This window comes from Gopherus flavomarginatus, chromosome 3 (genome assembly GCF_025201925.1).
Source record: "Gopherus flavomarginatus isolate rGopFla2 chromosome 3, rGopFla2.mat.asm, whole genome shotgun sequence".
Lineage (NCBI taxonomy): Eukaryota > Metazoa > Chordata > Testudines > Testudinidae > Gopherus > Gopherus flavomarginatus.
Window position 1 is genome coordinate 146,501,480 of NC_066619.1, and position 20,147 is coordinate 146,521,626.

The 20,147-nt window shown below is 43.9% G+C and overlaps 1 protein-coding gene across 24 annotated transcripts in view; it reads left to right on the forward strand.

Annotated features, from left to right (window-relative positions):
• Nucleotides 1-20,147, forward strand: part of ADGRL3 (adhesion G protein-coupled receptor L3) — an 814,176-nt gene that overhangs the window by 364,892 nt on the left and 429,137 nt on the right. For all 24 annotated transcript variants that reach the window (XM_050948174.1, XM_050948180.1, XM_050948199.1 and 21 more), the window contains exon 4: nt 2,990-3,203. In XM_050948174.1, the coding sequence (XP_050804131.1) occupies nt 2,990-3,203 (214 nt within the window). The remainder of the gene's footprint in view (nt 1-2,989; nt 3,204-20,147) is intronic.

Here is a 20,147-nt window from a genome sequence, read left to right on the forward strand (position 1 = left end):
TTTGAGTAGCCTAGGTCAGAATACTATTTTCCAGTACATTATAAATAATGTCTGGTCATGTTTGAGTCTGGCACAACATGTGCTAGGGCAGCGTGCACTATTGTTGTCTCTTAATGGGAAGTAAACCATAAATGTTTCTTTGGAAGCGCCATATTTGGGGATTAACTTTGAGTGTTTGGCAGATCAATGCCGCGCAGACTCCATCTTCCTCGTATGTCTTACACTAGAGGTAAGAAACTGAAATGTACTCTCACACCTCCTTGAAAAACATGCATAGTGCTTTTATTAATCCTGTGTACATTCACGGTAATTGCAAAATCAAATTCTGCAGCATCACGAGCCCAAATGTCGAACTGTTACTGTCTGTAGAGTCAATCTCTGTAGTGTCAATTTTGAGATTAGAACAATAGGGTCAGACTGAAATTCCTCAGTTAAACAAATATTCTAACAAAACCGTGTTATTAGTAATAACTCCCCATCTTCAATTTACACCCGTTGTGTTACAGATGAGGTTCAACAACATATGCTCAAGTTTGCCATTCGACAAATTTGTCAGATTTGTAAACATGAACACCAGATTGGTTAATTTCTCTTTGTTTAGATTTGGTATTCTCTAGCAGCTTCATTTGAACTCCAATTTAATTTAACAGCATAGACTTGTTTAAATAAATAAAACGCCCTAACAGCTCAGATCAAGTATAGAAATCAAAAGCAGAAACCTACTTTGGAAAGTATTTGATTTAGAGCCCATGTATATTGAGCTGACTACAGGGATGTAAGAGGTACTTAGACTATGTCTCTCAAGCTGCTGAGGTCCATGTACGTGCCCAAAACCCCCAAAGTGGGGCAAACAATGACCAAAATGTCCCTCTTCATTGCAACTTTCCTCTTTGTTGTGTTTAAAACACAGATGGCTACTGTCTGCCCTAAGAGAAAATCGAGATTGGCAGAGGAGCCAGCCAACAAACAATGCTCCAAAAGTCAGCCAAAAACAGCAGACATTGGTTGGACTCTTCATCTTGCCACTATCTCTGGCAGCTGATAAGACTTCTCTGAGGACTTGGCACTAGGAGAGGATGAAGTCAGCCCTATCTCCGTGCTAAAATCCACCATTCTGCTCAAAAAGTCAGTGATAGGTATAAAAATTGCTTCAGTGAGAACTTGCGCAGCTCTTCCTCAAAATCTGGCTGCTTTTGAGAGGGGCCAACACCAGAGAAAATGTGTGCAAACAAGAATACTTCCCTGACCACTTTTTAGCCCAGTGTTCCACAAAGTAGGGTGAACTTTCAGACCTTGTACCTTTGCAATTAGAGCTGTGCAAACCCTTCCAAATGTACTTTAAAATGGAGTTGCATGTTTTGTTGTGTGCGAGAACCACCTGGGTTGGCAGGCACTGATGTTCCAACATGTTCACATTTGAGCAAACATGGTTCCCATTCCTCCTGCCCTCTATGGTTGAGTTGAACCCTCTGGAGACACTAGGGTGGGCAACACATGACATAATCTTTAATGAAAGATTAATTTTGAATTCTTGGAGTCTTTAGGACAGTCCTGGCAGGTGCAACAGAAACATCAAGAAAACAATAGAATTCTGATCTCTGAGAAAGACTATTCCTTGTGTAAAACTGGGATACATTTATTTATGAGCTAAAACATGAAATAATACTAAGTCAGATAATTAGAGAAGGAGTGCACAGCCCTCTTTCTGGAGTTCACAAGGATTAGACCACAGCTCTGATACAACAACAGAACTCTGATCTAGGGTAATCCTTACCAATGTCTAAATGCCAGAATATATTTACTGGAGCCAAAGTACAAATGCATGACAAGGTAGTGTGCACTGATAGAACACTATACAGAAATGAATATAATATCCTGGGATGCTGCTTACCAGTCAGTCACTCAGACACAGGGGTGAGGACAGGAAGAAAATATATTTTCCCTGGCTGGATCAGAGGACCCTTCTCTTACTTTTTAAAGCCAGAAGAAATGGCTTCTGCTAAACAGGTTCCTGATCACATGAGAGAAACTCAGTCAGATCAAGAACATAGGAGAAATTCAATGTGACTTGATGTAAAGAGTGTGTCATGTGATATATCCCAGTGGACCAAGATCAAAGATGAAGTATACCACAGATTGCATTTCCATACATTTCATAGTTATCCACATATAAAAATTACTCAGATTTCTAGGAACATTTGGAGGACCTGGGCAAAATTCAGGTATTCACAGACATGGTTCCAGGGCTATTTTTAAATCCTTTCTTTTTGGAATTTTGAAAATTACTCAGCATTGGCCTAACACTGCTTCCATTGAAGCCACTGGTAAAACTGAGGGAGGTCATTAGGGAAATGTTACCTACGGACACTGGCAAAGCCATGTTCCCTCACAAAGAGTGCCATGCAGGAGAAACAGAGCGCACAGAATTCTGGCATTTAAAGCCTCATCCAAAAGATAATTTCCTCATTTAATCAAGAGCAATAAAGAGACATGGAACTTGGTAACTCTGTGAAGCTTTTCACATAGAACTCAATAATAAAATAATTTTTTGCTTAAAGTTCTTGTAACTTGTGAAGGCTATTTGTTTAAAAACAAAACAGAATGTCCCCATGGTGTAATACTGAAGGAAATAATGTATCTAGCTCTTTTGTAGCACTTTTCAATCAGTAGACCTCAAAGCGCTTACAGAGGAGGTCAGTTTCATCACCCCCTTTTTACAGTTGGGAAAACTGAGGTACAGAGTGATGAAGTGACTTGTCCATGGTCACCCAGCAAGTCCGTGGTAGTCAGGAATAGCACCGAGCTCTCCTCAGTCCCTGTCCAGTGCTCTTTCCACACTGCAAGGGTAGTCAAGTATGAGTATCACCCTGTGCCAAACCCTTTAGAAAAGGTCTTACTATACAGTACAAAAACAATAAAAAAGGCAATGTTCCTGCTCTTAATCCTATTCTCCATGCTGAAGATAAATGCTTTGTTTTATCCTCTCTAGCTTTCAGTCGTGCCCCCGTTCCTATGGCCGTGGTCCGACGGGAACTGTCCTGTGAGAGCTATCCAATAGAACTTCGCTGCCCGGGAACAGATGTCATCATGATTGAAAGTGCCAACTATGGTAGGACTGATGATAAAATCTGTGACTCTGATCCTGCTCAGATGGAGAATATCCGCTGTTATCTGCCAGATGCCTATAAGATTATGACTCAAAGGTACGGTATTTAACATTCTTTGCTTGTTGGATGGTTGTTTTAATCCAGTATGTATATATGCATTGCTGTGGTGTTTGCATGAGATTATACAGGTACTGGGATTTTGTGTGTGTGGGTACAGTGTAATAGTCATAGGCTGTGAAATGAGCACATTTCATAGTATGCTAGGATAAAAAGAGACATGCTATAGCTAATATTTGTGACTATTGGTAGGTCACTCTGATTCTGTCTCTTCCTGTGCCTTGATTTTGTGTCCCGAATGCCTGAATATTAAAGCATTTATTATCTAACAGGAATCCTTTTCTCTTGTGCTCCTTTTCCTTTCCTTGTGCTGTTCTCATACAGAAGGTTGTAAAGCTGATTTAAGCAATACATGCCGTTGATTACTTGCAGTTTGCCATAGTCATTAGATTGATACAGAAGCTAAGATCCTATGCAAGATGACTTGATTTATGCTTTTATGGAAGCCTTTATTAGACAGGAGTGACATGTACTGTATCAGCTAAGCTTTAAGTGCCAATCCTGAGATTGTGCCATTTCACTCGGAGGTGTCCAGCTACATGGAGTTTATTGTAGGAGTTTATTTGCAGGACCTGGGTCCAAAAATTTAATCCAATATGATTGTGAAAAGCAATTGTTAACTGCTAAATATTTCAGGATATTTTCTGGTGCTCAAAATGTTTGCAAAGGATTCACAAACTCTTGTTTCTGTTCAGTTAATCACATTCAATGTGTTTCCCTTTGTAACTACACACAGAATTATTAAATACAGTTTATTATTGATTAAGAAGTAATTAAATATGCATTGTGTGGTATTAACAATATCAGCTTGGGCAAAATATGCTCACTGAAGTCATGACATTTGTGTAGCTCTTAATGATTAAGATAATGTTATGTTTTGGTGTAGTGTAATACACTTCTGCCTTTCTCTGCTACTGAATGAAGCCCTGGGGTGGCTCTAGGCCCCAGCATGCCAAGCACATGCTTGAGGCGGCAAGCCACGGGGGACGCTCTGCCGGCGCCATGAGGGCGGCAGGCAGGCTGCCCTCCGCGGCTTGCCTGCGGAGGGTCCACTGGTTCCGTGGCTTCGGCAGACCTCCCGCAGGCATGCCTGCGGAGGGTCCACTGGTCCCATGGTTTCAGAGGACCTCCCGCAGGCGCTGAAGCTGTGGGACCAGTGGACCGTCCGCAGGCAAGCCGCGGAAGGCAGCCTGCCTGCCCTGCTTGGGGCGGCAAAATTCCTAGAGCCGCCCCTGATGAAGCCACATGAAAAAAAGTAGTTTTCATTTGTATTTGACACATTAATGCGGTATTTTTTTTTAGCTTTACTTAGAACAGTTCAACTGGGGGGTATAAAGTTGAAAATACCAACTGAGTGGTCTCACTTGACAGCTGTTATTGTTGTTGCATATGGAAAGTAAGCCCTTTTGACTCAGAATTTCTGTGTGTTTAAATCAAACCCTGAAGAGCAGATTTTTGTTGGGGCTATTTGTGGGAATTTGTTCATTACATTTCTTCTTAAAATAAAGAGCAATGGCAACAACATCAAAGCAGCTGGTTGTTTGGTTGTGGTGGGATTGTAGTGGAGTTATGATAATTCTCTTGTTGAGGACCTTAATGGCTTCAAATAGAAACCGTTAATCCATTGAATGCAGGCCGAGTAAAAATACGTTCTGCCCCCATAAGGCCAGAAGCAGATATTTTTTGTATCTGTTCGTGTCCACCATGTCCCAGCTTTTTTCCCAAAAATATATGAAGAAGGCCTAGTGGCTGCCCAGCATGCTGCAAATCTGAATGAAGTGTTAGCGATGAGAGTCAGTGCCAGGACCTTGAAAAATAATGGTGTGTCTGTGAGCTTTAAGAAAACTCTATTTTGCTGACTAATCTCTAGCTGTTGTTGCCTCCGCCTGATCCAAGTTGCTTAGCAAAAACTCCTTGGGTTAGCAGAAGACTTGTGCTCATCCCCTACCCTTCTCAACAGTGCAGGTGATGATGTGGTCATTATTGGTAGGATACTTTGGTCAGAGTGGGGAAGGTAAAACTCTATTAAATAACAGTGTCCGTGGGATCTGGCCAAAACCCATTGAAGAGAATGGGAGACTATAAAGCATAGCCACTTAGTCCATTTGAACTGTTGGACAATTGTAATGGACTTTTTGTCAAGAAGTGCAAAGTCACAATATTAACTAGACACCTCTGAATTCCACAGAAATAACCGAAACATAGTTTTCATTGTAGGAGCAGAAAAAATGGTTGGCATTTTTATACCATTTTTAAAAAAAATCTCCATTAATTCAAACAGCTGAAACAATGTTAAAAGGAAACCATTACATGACAGAACTAATGCATTCCCAGTACGCCAGTTTTCAGCTCAGAATACAAATTTACAGCTGAACCTCAGAGAAGAGTTGTTTGCACCAGATGAGCTGACAGAATGGGAAATGCAGCAGCTCTAACATTGCCATTTTGTCCTAGAAAGCATCTATATGTTGGTAGGTTATTGCTTATGACCAGTGCCCCAAATGCAAAATTCATCGGTTCAGCAGTTTTTATCCTGGATTCACAAATGAATGCAGATTTTAATTCCACGAGTTTGGCTTTACTAGTAATAATAATATTAACAACAGCAACAATAACGAAAGGACTGGAAACCAAACTCCTCGTGACAGTGAATCCCATGCAATGCAATCTGCGCGTGAAAAGGAAATCAACATGCATGTCATATACCTCTCATTCACATGTCGATTAAGTACGGAATTAATAAATACACAGTCCCACTCTAGGCTTGGTAGGAGCTCTATGACTGTAGTCAATTCTTAATCAGCATCTCTGTGTCCCCAGTTTCGTATGTATTACGTTATTTCTGTGGGTTGGTTGTGAAAGCAACGAAGTGTGTGTGACAGAAGTGTAAGTGTGTGAAACAGCATGTGGGTGATCAGATTTATGGTAGATATTAAAAAAATACTCAAAAACCATTCAAGTGAGTCTATTCCTTTCTTCTCTGTTTATTTAAATTAATTTTGTAGCTGGAAAGATGGGGTTATTTGGGAAGGGACCACCATAAATCTGCGGGTATGTTCGTGGAATCTCCTGGGCAGTGAGAACACAGGCAGTGCTTATTGGAAGTGTTGCAGTACAAATCTCAAAAATCTTCAGAGTATTGGTCTAGCTAAGGAAAATTTAAACAGCTTGTGGGGAGCTATTTTATAGGAAATTAAATCTCTATGGCCTCTCCATTCCGTTTCTACACTTGCCAGCTCTTCCTTCCAGCATTAAAGCAGCAGATGCCCATAAAAGCCCAGAAAGTCCATTTTGGATTGAAGTTTGTCTGGTATAATTAGAGAAAATTGTATTTCATAGAATGTTTGCTTTGGAGAAATGACTTTCTGAGGACTATAACAAATGATTGAATCCAAACCGTGTCCATTATAAATGGAGTGCAGTGTACCATGGGAGATTGTACTGTTCTCCCTCGAGCAACTGTGCCACAAAATTAACATATCATCCATCCAAGCAGCTGGGAAGAGTTAGGCAGAATTGGAAAAAAACTGTGTCACAATTTCATTTTAAAAAAAGAATCTTTGACTTTATGGCATTAACATTGCAAATGATTTTATTTTTTTTTTTAAATCAGAAAACTCCTTTGATTTGTTTCTCTTGAGTTTCCCCTTTGGGTGCTTTGTCCCTGTAGGAGCCCAGATCCAGCAGTGTGTCTAAGCCTATGCTTAACCTTAAGGATTTGAGTAGCCCCCATTGAAATCAATGAGGCTGTTTGGATACCTGAAGTCACACACGTGCTTATGGCACTTATTCAGTAAAGCATTTAAGCACGTGTGAAGTCTCTCCTTATTCAGCAAAGCACCGAAGCACGTGCTTGATGTTGAGCGTGTTCCTAAGTGCTTTGCTGAATAGAGCGGGGCTACTGAACCAGAGACTGCCCAAGTATATTGTTGGACCAAAGCCAATGGAAAGAAGGGAATGCCAAGGAAATGCTCATTCTAGGATCTTGCAAAATATGTATATATTGGGGTTTTCCTCACTGCATTTTAATGCTTAACGTTAAACAAATCAGTTCACTTGTGGTAGCCTTTCCATTGGACTTTAACCTTGTGTGTTTTAGTCAAAGGGAGCGGGAGGAGGAGGAGCGGTAAAGTTAAGGAAATACAGAGAAATATTGATTTTTTTTAACGGTAAAGGTAAGCTCAATATTTTCCGATTTTCGCAAAATATCAGGGCCGCTGGGATCCTCCTCCATTTGAACCGCCGTGTGCGGTCAGGGGGTTGGCTTATAACCAGATCGTACGAATAGGTGGAACAAAGGATCAAGGGGGAAGCGTTCTTAGGCTTGAACAGCTGTTTTTAGAATCAAAGCAAAACTGCTTATGCCTTCTGGAGGCCCGGCGTATTGATAGCCATTATATGGGAGTGCTCTTCTCTTCCCTGCATTGCAAAGAACCCCGTTTGTAAAGGGACAGGCTTGCACAGGATCCTATTGTGGGACTTCTTCACCGGGTTGTGCTATCACGTGTCAGTGGTTTACGTGCTGATTGAGAATGTTTGTCAGCAGCACCATAGAGAGTATGAAAATAACTGCTAGCGGCTAGAGGGCATCTCACTAGTGCAGCCCTGTATTGGGGGCAGTACAGAGGCACCCAACCCCAATGGAAAGACTGTGGGACTCCTGTTCTATGCAGGCACAGTGCCTCCCAGAGCTGCTTGCTGCACCACATAGTGCAGAAACTGCTGTGTCTCTAGGAGATGGAGTGTAGTCTGCATGGGGTGGCCAGCCACTTGTCCTCTGCACCTCCGCACCTTTTTGGGGTGCCTCAGGGGAGTATTAGGGTACCAAAGGGACTGCCACCTGAGTACAGTTCTCGCTGGTTCCTATGTGAGCTATGCAGAGAGGGATGGGGAGCTATCAGAACTATTTCTAATAGCCAGCTTGGAGGCATAGTTGGTAGCTGCCAGATGTCCAGCAAGGGAATAGTTGTTTGAAGTAGGTTATTTCTGGATTTTTGACTCATTTCTGTGGCTCGTGCTATCATTCTTTCCTCTGGATACAATTCTGGTAGTGCCCCCAGTGACTGTGTAACGCTGACAGACAACAGTTGTCCGTGGGCAGAATCGGACCTGGGCCCTCTGGAGCTTAGTGCATGAGCTAAAGGCCATATGGCTGTTAGCTAAGGCTGTAGAGCAGCCTGATTAATCTCTCTCTAAATGGTCTCAGTGCTGCTACATGGAACAGAACACCACACCCAGGAGGTGTGGGGGTTACATATTTCCACTAGATGAGGAAACATGTCCCAAGCTTCAGAGACTTCCCAGCTGAAATCTCAGACGAGTCCCCGGTTGTCACACTGACAGACCCTGGTCATCAGTGGGTGGGCTCGAACCTGGGGCTTCTGGAGTTTAGTGCATGAGCCTCTACCTCATGAGCTAAAAGCCATATGGCTCTTAGCTAAGGCTGCAGAGTTGTGTGTGTGCGTGTGTGTGTGTGTGTGTTGCTTTCTGTCTCTCTCTTCTTCCTCCTCCCCGTCCCTCTCCCCCACCCCCACCATGTGACAGAATGGCCTGGAGTAAGAGACAAGTCAATGGGAATGTCAGTTTTTTCATGTCGTATTGACTTCCAAGCACATGCTGATTGTAGCATAGAGTCTGATTCTACGAGATGTGGAGTGCCCTCAACTCACCCTGTCATCTGAAGGAGTTGAGGGCACTCATTACCTTATAGCATGGGTAGATAACAAGGAAACTGTATGACACAGCCAGAAAGACATGGCTGAGTTTTACCATCTCCCGAAGACTTGATTGTTAATATGTTTTGGTTGGTTTCTGTGAAAAAAAAAATCAGTTTAAAAATAATGTGATGATTGATGCTGCTGCTGCTAACAATGTGCATTTTGTGGCAGGTTCTGTCTGAGAATTTAAAAAACACTTTTCCAGCTCTTGGTACAACTTACCAAGGGTCCCAATGGATTCTCCATTGTCTCGATGACCATTTAGAAAAGATCTGATCTAAGAGGAATTACTTTGGGGAAGTTTTTTGCCCTATGTTCTATAGGAGGTCAGACTAGATGGAATAATGGTCCATTCTGGCCTTGGAATCTATGAAAATAAACTAAGCTCCGCTTATGCAGTAGAAGAGGATTGTTACCTTATTGTACAGGGGGAACTGATGTGCAGTGAGGTTAAGGCCAACAATTTGTACAAGTGGCTACTAGTTTGGAATGTCTCTGTTTTGGGGTGCCCCGTTGGCACCTTTGAGTCAAGCGATGTGCTCTAGGCCCCATGGGAAGCGTGTGGAAGGGACACAGATCACCGCACACCTTGTTTTATGCCTTAAAGAAAAGACCATGCTTCCACTAGGATTGAATTAGAAGACTTCAGCTAAGTTGTAGTACAGTTGTGTCATGCTCTACAAAATTAATGACACATTTCTCAGAAAACAAAATGGAATGTTGTTGCACACCTCTCTCACAGGGATGTCGTAAGACTTAATGCACTGGTGCATGAGCCACAGATGGAAGGCAGAGTAGATAGGAAGATTATTATTATTGATAACTGAAGCATTTCCAGTAATCGGTAGGAATTGTAGATTTTATCCAAGAGAGAATAGAGAATATTGAGATTCACACTGCCCTCATTCTGATCTTTGAATGTCAAACAAAACCTTAACAGAATTCTGGTTAGTCTGTTATATGTATCTTGCAGAAAAACACTTTAAAACAAGGCACACAATATTTATTTGAGGAGCCTCTATCCCAGGCTTTAGCAATCTGTATGTTGTAATAGGCATAGGCAGTTCTAATGGAGAAATATGCATGAAACTTCCAAACCATCATGCCTATTCCAGCCCTCCAGCACGTCAGAAAAATACTCTCAGCAAGGAAGAGAGCAAGTACCAGGCTGTCAGCCTGAGCACCTCTGCTATTTGCAGTTGCCATGGTAACAGATATGTAGAGGGGGTGGGTTTTAAAGTACTGCAATTAGGTTCCAAATGATGTGAATCTTTATATATACAAAATAATACCCGAGACTGCTCTAGTTGCCAGTGCAGATGAAAGTACTCAGCTTAATAAGCAGGCCAGCCATGCACATTCCTGACTGCCTTTAGCATGTTACCGCTCCCATGCACAACTCTTCGCCATGATCTGGTTTTAATGTGACAAAGGCACAGACAGCTGACACGGTCCACTTCCAAAAGGAAAGCTCTCAGGCTTCTTGAGAAGCACAGATGGAAAAGAAGTGATCTTGGCTACTGCTGTTGCCGAATGGCTAGGAATAAAAAAGGATCCAACATGACACCCAGGCTGTAATCCTGAATAATAAATGTCAGACAAAGCTCCCTCTTTTGAGGGACCTGGTGTCATCTCTTCCAACTCTAACTATTGCTTTCTCCATCTTGACAGCATTCCTTCGATAGTTCTCTTAAATGAGCCTTAGCCAGCTAGCTCTCGCCCATAATCCAGCTCAATCTCTGAGCCAGGTTTGGAAACATGTTGATGGAGATCAAAAAGCATAGGGACTTGAGGTAACGTTGGAATGGCCTCTTCTACCATCTCAATGATCATTGCCCTGAAATGAGAGACAAAATAAGGGATTATTGGTAGGATTGGCTATACCCAGAGACAGATTATGGAGTAAGCACTCAACTATTGTTTCTTTGCAAGAAGCTACTACGGTCCAAAACAACAGCAAAACCCCAAACCACAAAGAACAAATGAACAAACCCATGCCAGAGTAAAAATAACACAGGCAGCAGCTGAGCAGCAGAGGGGGGGTTATCCAATTTATCACATCACAGCACATGCAGCATGTTTGATTACTTTGTGGTCAGGTGGCGTATGTGTGCATTTGGTGCAAGCAATTCATGGTTCTCTGAGAATGAGTATGGACTCTTGGGACCAGAGTGGCTGAACTGGGAGACCTAAGGGAGACAAAGAGGTACATCGATGAGACTGTTAGAGATGTAGTAGAGCAGTTCCACCGGCAGTTTGACAGTCTCTGGCTGTTGCAGAGTGTGAAAATCTTGGGGAAGGAGAACATCAAGCAGGAGTGTAGGTAAGCAATCCCATAGCTGCAACCTTCCTTGCAGATGATGTCATGGTATTCTCTTGCACTGAGTATACTCCTCCTGAAGAGAGGACTCCTGTTGTTAGGAAGAGACAGGTAATAGTAAAGAGGGATTTGATTATTAGAAATGTAGATAGTTGGAATTGTTATGACTGGGAGAACCTCGTGGTGAATTGCTTATGGTGTGAAGGTTGCAGACCTCTCAAGACATCCAGATAGACTTATGTTTGCAGTGCTGGGAAGGAGCCTGTGGTCGTGGTACATGTAGGTGTCAATGAGATAGGGAAAGATACAAGAGAGAGATCCTGGAGGACAAAGTTAGGCTGCTAGGCAAGAGATTAAAGTCCAGGACCTCCATTCTTTGGAATGCTTCCAGTTCCATGCACAGGGCCAGTTGGACAGGCAGAACTGCAGGATCTCACTGCATGGATGAGACTTAGGTGTTGGGAGGAGGGATTTGGGTTTATTAGGAACTAGGGAACCTTTTGGGAAAGGAGGAGACTATAGAGGAACGATGGGCTCCACCTGAACCAAAACAGAACCAGATTACAGGCATGTAAAATGGAAGAGGTTATAGAGAAGTTTTTAAAGTAAGGACTAGGGGAAAGTCGACAGGTGCTGGGGAACGCATGGTTTGGACAATGACATCACTGAGAGAGGATTTATTAAAGAGGATATTCTATATCCTAGTAAAGAGCAAGAGATAGAAGTTGATAAAGTACAGATGGGAACTGAAGAGAAACGAAAAAGAGTCCCATCAATTACATCACATGAAGGCAGACAGCTAAAAAGTGATGTGTATAAGTGCTTGTATACAAATGCTGCAAGTCTAAATATTAAGATGGATGAACTTGAGTGCCTGGTATTAATTGGGTATATTGACATAATAGATCTCACAGAATCTTGGTGGAATGAGGATAATCAATGGGATACGGTAATATCAGGGTGCAATATATCAGAATGACAGATTAGGTTGTGCTGTTGGGGGAGTGGGCACTATATGTGAAAGAAAGCACAGAGTCAATTAGAGTAAAATCTTAAATGAATCAATCTGTAGCACAGAATCTCTCTGGATAGAAATTCCAAGCTAATAATAAGAGTACAGTAAGAGAAATACACAACTGACCACCTGACCAGAGTGGTGATGGTGATTGTGAAAAGCTCAGGAAGAGGCTACAAAAACAGAAAACCCAGTAATAATGGGGAATTTAAACTATCCCCATGTTCCCTGGGAGCATATCACCTCAAGACGGGATGCAAAGATTATATTTCTAGACACCATGAATGACAGCTTCTGGGAACATCTAGTCCTAGAACGCACCTGAGGAGATTCAATTCTTGATTTAGTCCTAAGTGGCACACAGGATCTAGTCCAAGAGGTGAATTTAGTTGAAATGCTCTGGAATAGCAATCACAATGCAATTAAATGTAACATCTGTGTGGGGGGAAAGGGGAGGCGGGAACAGAGACCCACTACAGTAGCATTTAACATCAAAAAGGGGAACTACACAAAAATGAGGAAGCTAGTTACATGGAAATTAAAAAGGAACAGTCACAAAGGTGAAATGCCTGCAAGCTGCGTGAAAGCTATTTAAAGACACCATAGAGGCTCAAACGAAATGTATATTCTAAACCAGGCCTGCACAACTCATAAAGCGGCAAGGACCACATTACTCCAAAGAAAACAGCTGAGGGCCGAAACCTCCCAGCCCAGCAGAAACACCCCGCCTCAGGGCCGCCCAGCCCTGCGGAAACAAACCCTCCTTCCCCAGCGCCGCCCCACCAAAACAGCTGTGGGCCAAAAAAGAAGGTTGGGGGTGGGGAGGTGATACTTGATTTTAAATCAACCAGGGGCTCCCAGCTGAAGAGCTGGCTGGGAGCCCTCAGGGGCAAATTAAAGGGCCCAGGGCTCCGGCGGCTTGGGAAACCCGGCAGGGCCGGCTCTAGGTTTTTTGCTGCTCCAGGCAAAAAAAAATTTGGCTGCCCCCCGTCCCAGCCCTGGGCTCCCCCCTGTACTCCCCCTGCTGCCCCAGTCCTGGGCTCTCCCCCCACCCACCCACCCACCCACCCACACCCCTTTCCGCCCCAGCACTGGGCTTCCCCCTTTCCTCCCCACCAGTGCCTTCCCCCCACCCTGCTGCTGCCCCAGCCCTGGGCACCTCCCCACCAGTGCCCCCTCCCACACCTCCTGCCACCCCAGCCCTGGGTCACTGGTAACTAGCTCTCAGGGCAGGTCATTCAGCAGGAATTTTGGATGTGCACAGAACACAGTCAGGATTGGTTCCCATATGGTTACAGAGCTGCAGTAAAGTGGAACAATTTTCAGCTTATGTGATTGGAGGATACCTGGATGCATATTATAAGACTGTCCTACATAAATGAGGAAAAGTTGAGGTGCCTTTATTGTTCTTTTGTTCTACTCTTTGTTTCTATGGGGAATTTGCTAATGCGATATCACTGTCTTCCTTTTAAACAAACAAAAAGGCAATGGCTGTTAAAAATAGCAATTCTGATCCTAATAACGACCGGGAAGCATTTCTTGCTCAATTTTATCCTACTTTTTGTACAGCAAGTTACAGTGGATCAGGATATTTGATTTGAGAGAAATGAAGTAACAACTGCCCAAACTGAGCTTGAGCACTTCTGAGTTTTGAGGTGTTCAAATCTGGAAGGCAGGTGCTGGGGGGGGGGGGGGGGGGACTGGGGGCTCCATGTGAGAGCATGGCAGCGATGTGTCTGGAGCTGCACGGAGCCAGACACGCTGGTCTGAGTGGCATGGTAAGGGGGTTGGGGGTTGGAGAAGGGTTAGGGAGTTCCAGGGGGCAGTCAAGGGACAGGAAGCAGTGGGGGTTGGATGGGGCGGAGGTTTGGGGGGCAGTCAGAGGCAGGCAGCGGTTGGATAGGTATGGGAGTCCCAGGGGTTTATCAGGGGACAGGTAGGGGGTGGGGTCCTGGAGGGAAGTTGGGGAGGGGGCAGTTGGGGACAAGGAGAAGGGAGGCTTAGATAGGGGCTGGGGTCCCAAGGGGCAGTTAGGGGCAGGGGGCTCGGGAGCAGGCAATCGGGGGACAAGGAGCAGTGGCATTTATATAGGGGGTGGGATCCTGGGGGGCAGTTAGGGGCAGGGGTCCCAGGAGAGGGGTATCAGAAGACAAGAATTAGCAGTGCTTAGATAGGGAGTGGGGGTCCTGAGGGGCAATTGGGGCAGGATTCTGGGGAGGGGGCAATCAGTGGCTGCGGGCTGGGATTCAAAGGGCTCTGGGCTGCCCGCAGCCGCGGGGAGCCCTGAGTTCTTTAAATCCCAGCTGCGGCCCCACCGCCAGAGCCATGGCCAGGATTCAGAGGGCTCTGGGGTGCCCGAAGCCACGGGGAGCCTTGAGCCCTTTAAATCTCAGCCGCAGTTGGGAATCTCTGCAGGCAGCCCAGAGCCCTCTGACTCCTGGTTGCGGCTGGGATTTAAAGGGCTCCGGGCTCCCCACTGCTGCGGGCAGCGCAGAGCTCTTTGATTCCCTGCCACGGCCAGGATTCAAAGGGCTCTGGGCTGCCCGCAGAGCGCCGTGTGCGGGGGATTTAGAATCCCCCCTGTGGGGGCCGCACAGTGAGGCTCCGTGGGCCGCATGCGGCCCGCTGGCTGTATGTTGTGCAGGCCTGTTCTAAACAAATTAAACAGTAAGAGGACCAAAAAAAAAATGCCACCAAAACAGCAGAGTAAAAAAGGTCGTTAGAAGCCAGAAGACATCCTTTACCCATTTGAAGTGAAATCCTATTGAAGAAAATAGAAAGGAACATAAACTTTAGCAAGTGATGTGTAAAATTATAATTAGGCCGAAAAATAATTTGAAGACCAACTAGCAACGCCTCCCCCCCCAAAACCTAAGAGTAGTTTTCTTTAAGTACATCAGAAGCAGGAAGCTTGCCATACATTCAGTGGGGCCACTGGACAATTGAAGTGCTAAAGCAGAACTCGACGAAAACAATGCTTTTGTAGAGAAGCTAAATGAATCTTTGCATCAGTCTTCGTTGCAGAGGTTGTGAGAGAGATTTCCAAACCAGTGCCATTCTTTCTGGGTGACAGATCTGAGAAACTGTCCCAGATTGAGGTGTTAGTAGAGAAGGTTGAAGAACAAAATAATACATTAAACGGTAATAATTCAGCAGTTCCAGATGGTATTCATCCAAGAGTTCTGAAGGAACTCAACAAAGAAATTGCAGAACTATGAACTGTGGTATGTAACCTATCGCTTAAATCAGCTCCTGTAACATATGACTGAAGGACAGCTAATGCGAGTCTGATTTTTAAAAAAGGCTCCTGTGGAGATCCTGGCAATTACAGGGTGGTAAGCCTAACTGTAGTACCAGGCAAATTGATTAAAACTGTAGTAAAGAACAGAATTATCAGACACGTAGATGAACACAACGTGTTGAGGAAGAGTCAACGCAGCTTTTGTAAAGGGAAGTCATGCCTCACGCATTTATTAGAATTCTTTGTGGAGGTCAACAAACATGCAGACAAGGATGATCCAGTGGATATAGTGTACTTAGATTTTCAGAAAGGCTTTGACAAGGTGCCTCACCAAAAGCTCTTAAGCAAAGTAAGCTATCATGGAATAACAGGGATGGTCTTCCCATGGATTAGTAACTTGTTAAAGACAGGAAACAAAGGGTAGAAATAAATGGTCTCTTCACAGGGGAAAGAGGTAAATTACTCTTGGGGGAATTCTGTGCCAAAAAATAAAAATGCTGTGCATAATATTTTAAAATCCGCCCCCCTTCAGAGCCTAGCTGCAGAATGCTCCCCCTCCCAGTCCAGACACCCACACCCCTCTCTCCCAGACCCAGTGGCGGCCCACCGAAGCCCAGTCACCCACACACCCTAACCTCTCGAGTCCAGAGATCTAGAGGGAGAAACGGCTTGATGTTGGATCCCGGGCATGTACGAAGATTCCTGTATCCTGCCTCCTTCCTTTAGGGCATGCTGAGACCTGCAGCTGCTGGGAACCCTCGTGTTCCTTCCCATGGCAGTGGGCTCTGCCAGGTCCAGTGGCCACCAGTGGTGACCATCAGGACTGCAGCTCATTTCTGTGGGGGAGGAAAAGGAAATTCTGTGCACACAAAATTAATTTCTATGCAAATTCTGCATGTGCAGTGGTGCAGAATTCCCCCAGGAATAGTACATAAATGAGTATGCTAGGGACCTCTACTGAGACCAGTGCTATTCAACATATTCATAAATGATCTGGAAAAAGGGGTAAATAGTAAGGTGGCAAGGTTTGCAGACAATGCAAAATTGTTAAAGATGGATAAGTCCAAAGCTGACTGTTAAGAGTTCTAGAGGAATCTTCCAAAACTGGGTGTCTCGGCAAGAAAATGGCAGGTGAAAATCAGTGTTAATAGATGCAAAGTAATGCATATCAGAAAACATTATTCTGAATCTACCTATAAAAAGATGGGGTCTAAATTAGCTGTTACCACTCAAGAAAAAGATCTTGGAGTCATTGTGGATAGTTCTCTGAAAACATTTGCTCAATGGTAAAGCATCAGTAGTCAAAAAGGGTAACAGAATGTTAGGAACCATTAGGAAAAGGATACATAATTGAACAGAAATGTCATAATGCCACTGTTTGGATGAGTGTCTTACATGACCCCCTCTCCCCAATGCATGCATTTCTGGTTGCCCCACTCAGAAAAGATATATTAGAATTGGAAAAAGTACAGAGAAGGGCAACAAAAATGATTAGGGACATTGAACAGCTTCCATATGAGGAGAGAGAACAAGACTGGACCCCTTCAGTTTAGAAAAGAGTCAACTAAGGGGTGATATGATAGAGGTCTATAATATGAATGATGTGGCTAAAGTGAATAAGGAAGTAGCAGGGCCACCAATGAAATTAATAGGCAGCAGTTTTAGAATAAACATAAGGGAGTATTTCTTCACAGTCAACCTGTGGAATGCCAAAAGTATAAGTGAGTTCAAAAATGAATGAGATACGTTCATGGAGAATAGGTCCATCAGTGGTGATTAGTTAAGATGGTCAGGGATGCAACCTCAAGCTCGGGGTATTTCTAAGCCTCTGTCTGCCAGAAGCTGGGACTGAACAACAGAGGTTGGACCACTTGATAATTGCCCTGTTCTGTTCATTCCCTCTAAAGCATTTGGCACCAGCCCCTGTTGGAAGTCAGGTTGGCGGACTAGAAGGACCATTGGTTTGACTGGATGTGGCCATTCTTCTGTTCCTGCCTTCCTGGAAAAGAGCTGCTGATGATTTCCCGCAGTAATGAACAGACTAACTTTCCCATTGGTCTTCACCATCCCAAAAAGACATCAGACGGTATTGTAGGTCGGCCATGGGCTGAAGCTGACTCAAGAACTCAGCGCACAGAACTGGCTGAAATTTAAGCAGAGAAAACTCCCAGTTTGTCCTTTTAGCCATGTCTGCTGCCACAGAAGCTGATAGCTCTGATTCTTCAGAACAAAGGAGCCAGGTAATCCCTCTCATCACACAGTGTGTGTATCTGTTACCGTGCAGAGATCACCCAGGTCAGCAGATTGTCCACCACTGGGAATAGGTTTCCTGATGAGTGCCTGGCACACACTCTAGTAGTGGAAGTGAGAATTAAGCCTCCTTTACCTCTTGCCAAGTCTCCATAGAAGATTTTGATATGAGTTGGTGCCTCCTTTTTAAAATGTGTTCCTAGTCCTTCTCTGCTGTATGGTTTCACATGAAGATATCCTCCAGTGATAAGTGAAATAACACTAAGTTTGTTGGGGGCAAATGTAAATGTGCGTTTGAGGGGCAGATGGGAGGGCTTGTATTCTACTATGTCGGGATTGAGCTAGAAATGTCCTCTGCATCCTGAAAGCCTATTCTGCAGTGGCTGAGTGAGCAAGGTGCTTGACTACTATTCTGAACACTGTGGGCTCAAGTCTCATTCCATCTCGTGCTGAAAGGCCACCTTCACTTCACCCAGCTGCAAAATGGGTACCTGATCCATTGGGTTAGAGCAGTCAAAGACAGTTGGATGTGAAGTCGGCCACCAGGGCCGGCACCAGCGGAGGAAGCATGTGCATGGGGCAGCACATGCTAAGGGGTGGCATTCTATCCATTCTTGGGGTGGCACAGTCCAGCTGGCTTTTCTGTTTTTTTGGCTTGAGGCGGCAAAAATGGTAGAGCTGGCAATGTCGGCCACATCACTCCCTTGTGTACCACTGACTGTGAAACTGGTGTGCCTTTACTGCGTCAGCCTGATGAGCCATTGGCATGGGGGAACTCTGACTTCCACAGTGGGTTGTTTCATGAGTGGATGAGCTTTACACTTGAAAAATGGTGTGGGGGGAGCATGGTGGGAAGATGCTCCTGTTAAAATTTTCTCCTGAGTGTTTGAGGCTTCTTGAGAACATCAGCTACTCATTAATACCTGTGCAGGAAGAGTTCAGCACAGAGGGAAACATTGCTGAGATTGTAGCATGCCAGCTGAAGAAGGTGTGCTGCCTTTTTGTTATTACCTTGGAACATATGTGTGCAAAGCACCGAGCAGGCATTCCGTTAAGTGCAAATGAGGGATGAAAAAGATTAAATCTGAAGAGCTGGGAACTGTTTGGATGAGTATCTTACATGACCCCCTCTCCCCAATGCACAGTAGGATTTTCTGACCATTACTTGTAGTGGAAAATGTCCCAGTCAATCTATGTAACTAAAACAGAGTGCTAGCTTAATAAGGGCCAGATGGGGGCATTTGTTTATATGGGGACATCTAGGAAAATTAACCCAAATTTAGTAACGGTATGAATTTAACGTGGATTAGTTAAACCACATTAAACTCCTGTCTGAAAATCCTCACTCAGAATTAAAGTAGCCTTAACTGGGTTTAGTTTAATTAACTTTCAAATTGAATTAAGCTAAAAAAGGGTACTTTAATTTTGAATAACAGCATCCTCACAGGGATTTAATGTGATTTAATTAATCCACTTCAAATTCACACCTTTTGTTAATTCAAATTAATTTTCCTGGTTATACTCATGTAGCCGAGTCCTGGCTACCTTTCTCCATGCTGACTAGTACCCCGTTCCTTGGCTAATGCCATTGAAATTGATGGGTACAGTATTACTCAGCATGAGGATTGCAGTCCAGCCCTGCAGGTATTCTTCTCCACAGTTTCTGAAATACATGCTGTATTATCCAATGCATTACCTAAGGTTTTCAAAAGCAGGAGAATAAAATTAGGCATTCATATCCATATTAATAGATGTAAGTAAGTGGTCTGATTTTTCAGAAGGTCTGAGCACCCAGCAGCCTCCACTGGATCAGTCTGCATCCTCTTCCCGTGTCCCACTGCAGTCACCCAGGGCAGAATGCCACCCTGAATGTCCAATAGTGTATGTAACACACATCCCTGGTGACCCAACAATTAAGGTGGGATTTCTGATGGTCAGTAATACATTGATCTGAAGCATTGTGTGCTAGGGACACATGAGTCATATTGATTTATATAGTCTAAAAATAACAAAGAACCCAGTGTGTATATATTGCTAAGGATGAGTACAAAATAATAGGCAGACAAATAGGAACAAAATTAAAAAAAAACCTGAGGCATAAAATGAGTTACACCTAGCAAGGACATAAAAGGAAATAAGAAAAGGTTCTATAAATACATTAAGAGCTAGAGAAAGTCTCGGTCTTTTTAGTCAGAAGGAAAGCTAACAACAGATGGCATTAAAAAGGCTGAGGTGTTCAATGCCTATCTTTCTTCAGTCTTCACTAAAAATGTGACCAGGTACTGAACACTATTAATATTAACAACAAGGGGGAAGGAATACAAGCCCAAATAGGGAAAGAACTGGTTCAAGAAGATTTAGATAAGTTTCATGTATTCAA